The sequence below is a fragment of the Perca fluviatilis genome, chromosome 8 (assembly GCF_010015445.1).
Source record: "Perca fluviatilis chromosome 8, GENO_Pfluv_1.0, whole genome shotgun sequence".
Lineage (NCBI taxonomy): Eukaryota > Metazoa > Chordata > Actinopteri > Perciformes > Percidae > Perca > Perca fluviatilis.
In genome coordinates, this window is record NC_053119.1 from 5,950,550 (window position 1) to 5,954,831 (window position 4,282).

General features: G+C 45.1%; 1 protein-coding gene across 1 annotated transcript in view; it reads right to left on the reverse strand.

The window, feature by feature from the left end:
* The window catches only part of fezf1 (FEZ family zinc finger 1), a 10,641-nt gene extending 7,510 nt beyond the window's left edge, over positions 1–3,131 (reverse strand). Inside the window, exon 1 of the mRNA XM_039809757.1 lies at positions 1,935–3,131. Within this exon, the coding sequence (XP_039665691.1) occupies positions 1,935–2,744 (810 nt within the window). The 5' untranslated portion in view covers positions 2,745–3,131. The remainder of the gene's footprint in view (positions 1–1,934) is intronic.
* Between the last annotated feature and the right edge of the window lie 1,151 nt (positions 3,132–4,282).

Sequence of the window (4,282 nt, forward strand, 5' to 3'; positions counted from 1 at the left end):
ATTGACTCTAATTAAAGGTAATGTGTCTGGGGCCCCTTCATGGACTTTGAGAACATTGAATGTGTCCTTAATAACACCGTAATAACCATGGAAATCTGCACGGCACGAGGAAGATAGCTATTAAAGTCTTAAACAACACGCGTCGACGTCAAGAATATTTCATGTTTTCAGAAGTTGTCTCTCTGTCTTTATAACCTGTATATATTAATAACAATCTGTTTTAACTTTTTTCTTTTTGGGGCCCATATGTCGAGGTTTACTCCTCGACGCAGCGGTCCAGGGTTCGACTCCGACCTGCGGCCCTTTGCTGCATGCCTCTCTCTCTCCCCTTTCATGTCTTCAGCTTTCCTACCAAAATAAAGGCCTAAAATGCCCCCCCAAAATGTTGAGTATGTTTACAAGCTCCTGGTGTACAGTAGGACTCATACTCCAGTATTAATCATTTATTATCATTTTTTCAGTCTTTTGTATAGTAGCTAAGTTTTTTTTTGTCTTATATTTTTTAATTTGTAGTATAACCTTTTTATTTATATATATATATATATATATATATATATATATATATATATATATATTTTTTTTTTTTTTTTTTTTTTTCAGATTATTTTTGGGGCATTTTAGGCCTTTATTTTTGATAGGACAGCTGGAGACATGAGCGGGGAGGCTGACATGCAGCAAAGGGCCGCAGGTCGGAGTCGAACCCGCGGCCGCTGCGTCGAGGAGTAAACCTCGACACATTGGTGCGTTCTCTAGCTAGCAGGCGTCCCATCTATTCCTATTGTAGTCGGTGTGCTTTTCTTTGCCCTTAGCTCATTCTACTTGACTCAAAGAGGCTGCACAAGACTTCCTTCATATACAAATCTTGACTCTTGATTTATGGAAATGCTTTTCATTTAGTTGTTTAGTTTACTCATTCGGCTGCTCCGGCTCTCGGTTTTTATTCATTTTGTCCTCCCTTTCCTCATGTGTATAGGCTATGTATGTTCTGTTTTTATCCCATCTTTTTTTTGGTTTGTTTTGCAGGTAAAACGTTTTGAAATGGTTAATAAAAATGCTTTGAAAAACAGTCAAAGCTGGGACGGCCTCTAGCTCGCCCAGTAAGAGCGTTCGCTCCATATTGGCTGAGTCCTACAGCAGGCGCCGGTTCGGTTCCGACTTTCTGCCCTTCGCTACGTGTCACCTCTCCCCTTTTCATGTCTATCCAATGTCACTATAATAAGGGGAAAAGCCCCCCCAAAAAAACAATCTTTAAAAAACAAATCATTCATCTTAATTTAATAGAGAAATTACAATTTCATTAAGGTTTGGTGCGTCTGAGAAAAGCTTAAAAGCTCACAAAAAAGGATGAATCCTACAGGAAGAAAAAAAACAAAACGAAATGACACGACAAAAATAATATTTAGTCCTTTAATATTTAGTTTCTTTTTTAATTGTGGAGATCGAGTCTTATAATTTAATATCAACGCGAATTTATTTAATAATTTAATTACCACGTTTGTTTTCTTCAAATCTGACAATTTAAATGACTTCTTCCTAAATTAAAAGGAATTAAGATGACTTTAATGGTTTTCATTTTATGATTTAATGACCCTACAACTAATAATAATAAACAATCGGATCGATTCTTTTATTTTTATTTAGGATACAAAATGTTAAAACTAATATTTTTCCAAAGACATTTTGAGTAAATCCGATTCGTAGTTCTAATCTGGATTTTTAAATCCATCCAGAGAAAAAAAGAGACAGACATTCAAAAAGAAAAGAAAAAAAGAAAGAAATTCAAAAAAAGAATCGGAAATGAAAGCCTCAGCAGTGATTGTTTAATTAACACGTGGATCACACGGCGCATGTTCGGAGAAATTGCCGGGATTAGGTTTTAGTTTGAGATTAAATAGAAAAGAAAAAGAAATCCTCCGTGCAGGACTTTCTCTCACCTTGCCGCAGACCTCGCAGGTGAAGACTTTGGGCTTGTTGCCGGGACACGAGCCGCCGAGCCGGGCCGCCGCCGCCGCTGCGGAGCCCTTGAAGATCTTCTCGGTGAGGATGTGGTCCCGCTCCTTCATGTAGTGCTGGATCTGGCTCGGAGACAGTTCCTTAAAAGCCTGCACGCCGGAGCCCGGGTACCGCTCCCCGGCCGGCTGCAGGCCCGGCTTGCTTTTCTCCGCCATGAAGGCTTTGTGCCGCGCGGAGAGCAGGTACGAGGCCATCGGGTGCAGGTTCACCAGGCCGGCCGGCGGGGGACACGCGCCGCTGTCCCCGCCGCAGTTCAGGTAGCACACGGTGCCCATGGCGGGGAAGGACTGGTTCACCACCCGGGGTCTGAAGAGTTTGTACTGGCCGCCGCTGTGGCTCCCGGCGGAGGAGTCCTCCTGCTGGCTCTTATAGTTCAACCCTAAACCCAGAAAGTCTGCGGGAGCGCCGAGAGAAGACGCAGCGTCGAAGTGTCCCGGATCCAGCCCGGTGATGCTGAGCCTGTGGCCCGGCTCGTACCCGAGCGGCACCAGCGGGATCATACAATGCAGCGAGGACGGACAGGCGTCGGGTTTCCCCGCGGGAGCGGACTGGAACCAGCTGGGGAGCGGTATCGACTTGGGCTCAGGTGTCCTGGCCATAATCCGGTCGATGGAGAAAGCGAGAGGCTTGCTGCCGCCGCCGGAGGTGAGCATGTCGGAGCCCGCGGGCTGGCTCCCAGAAACCGGGGGGGAGCCGAGGATCCCCGCTGGGCGGCGGAGAAGACCGTCCATCACCTCCGCATCAACAACAACAACAACAACAAGTTGCTGGAAGGGAAGCCGGAGGTCGGTGCTGCTCCTCACCAGCCCGCAGCAAAGGGCATCATCAGCCGGGGAACCCCCACTTCCAAATCACCCGCTACCCACCCGTCCTTATTGACGGCAATCAGGGCGGCCGTGGCTCGCTCGATAACGGCGTGCGGAGAGCCGAGACCTCGCCGATCGTTACCCGTCCAGGAAGGACAGCGAGAAAAGTAGAGAAGATAATCTGCTCAATTCTCCTCCGTCGATTCTGTGCACTTGTCGCCGCTGGAAGAGGAAGAGGAGGAGGAGGAGGAGAGGAGGAGGAGGTTGTCCCTCACTTGGCAGGACTCCTGCTCAACTGGAAGGTATTTGGTAAATCCCTGGTCCCCTTGTGGCTTCGCGTGACATCATGTATTTGTATATTTTTTTTTTTTTTTTTTAGACGAGCATGCAGCGGCCGCGCGGGGGGTCACGAGCTGTCAGAGTCATAGATCAGATCTGGACGCATCTTTTGGCTCCTGAAACCAAAGCCCTCGCGGCTCAGAGAAAACAGAGCTGTCATGTGGGTGAACTGGAGACAAAAAAAAAACGGATCGAGATGTCGAACGGGGGGGAAAAAAAAGAAAGGATTTTCAAGACATCGATCTGCAGCCTGGGTGGGCTTTGGATCGCACAAAGTTTGACTCAAGCGCTTTATTTTCTCTCCTTCTTATTCTTCTTTTTTACGCACCAGATTTGGTTTTTAGATGCCAAAACCCACTCGCGGCAGAATAGACTTTTGTGAATAGACTCGGATAGATAGATAGATAGATAGATAGATAGATAGATAGATAGATAGATAGATAGATAGATAGATAGATAGATAGATACTAAAAAGCAACGTGAGAAATAACCTGCGCGATTTTCTCTCATCTGTCTCTTTTTTTTAGGATGCAAACGGCTCTTTTACGCACAGAGAAAAAACTCCACAGGATGAAATCGGTGCGACCGAGAATCCTCCATCATCCTGCCAGCGATGATTTTTTTTTTTAAGAATTTGAACAAAAGATGGAGAGAAATCAAAGTGACCGAGCACAGCAGAAAACACAATCAAATGCACAAACATGTCAATGCGGTATTTGTTCGTGACGGTGGACTGAAGCGGATGCTATTTTTTATCGGTGTATTACACACAAAAAAGATTTTAAAATGTAAATTTTTTCATTCTTCTTCTTATTTTTTTTTTTTTAAAGATTACTTTCCGCCTTCAATGGACAGGACAGCTAGGTGAGAAAGGGGGGAGAGAGAGAGAGAAGACATGCAGGAAATCGGCACAGGTCGGATTCCAACCCTGGACCTCTGCGTCGAGGCATAAACCTCTAAGTAGCCTATATGTGCGCCTGCTCTACCCACTGATCCCACCCGGCCACTTCATTCTTCTTTTTTTTTTCTATCTGACAAATAAAGATCGTTATTTAGATTTCAACTTTTGAAGGTTGAGACAAGGACTGAAGTCCTATTTCTTTTTTAAAGTGATACACTCTCTG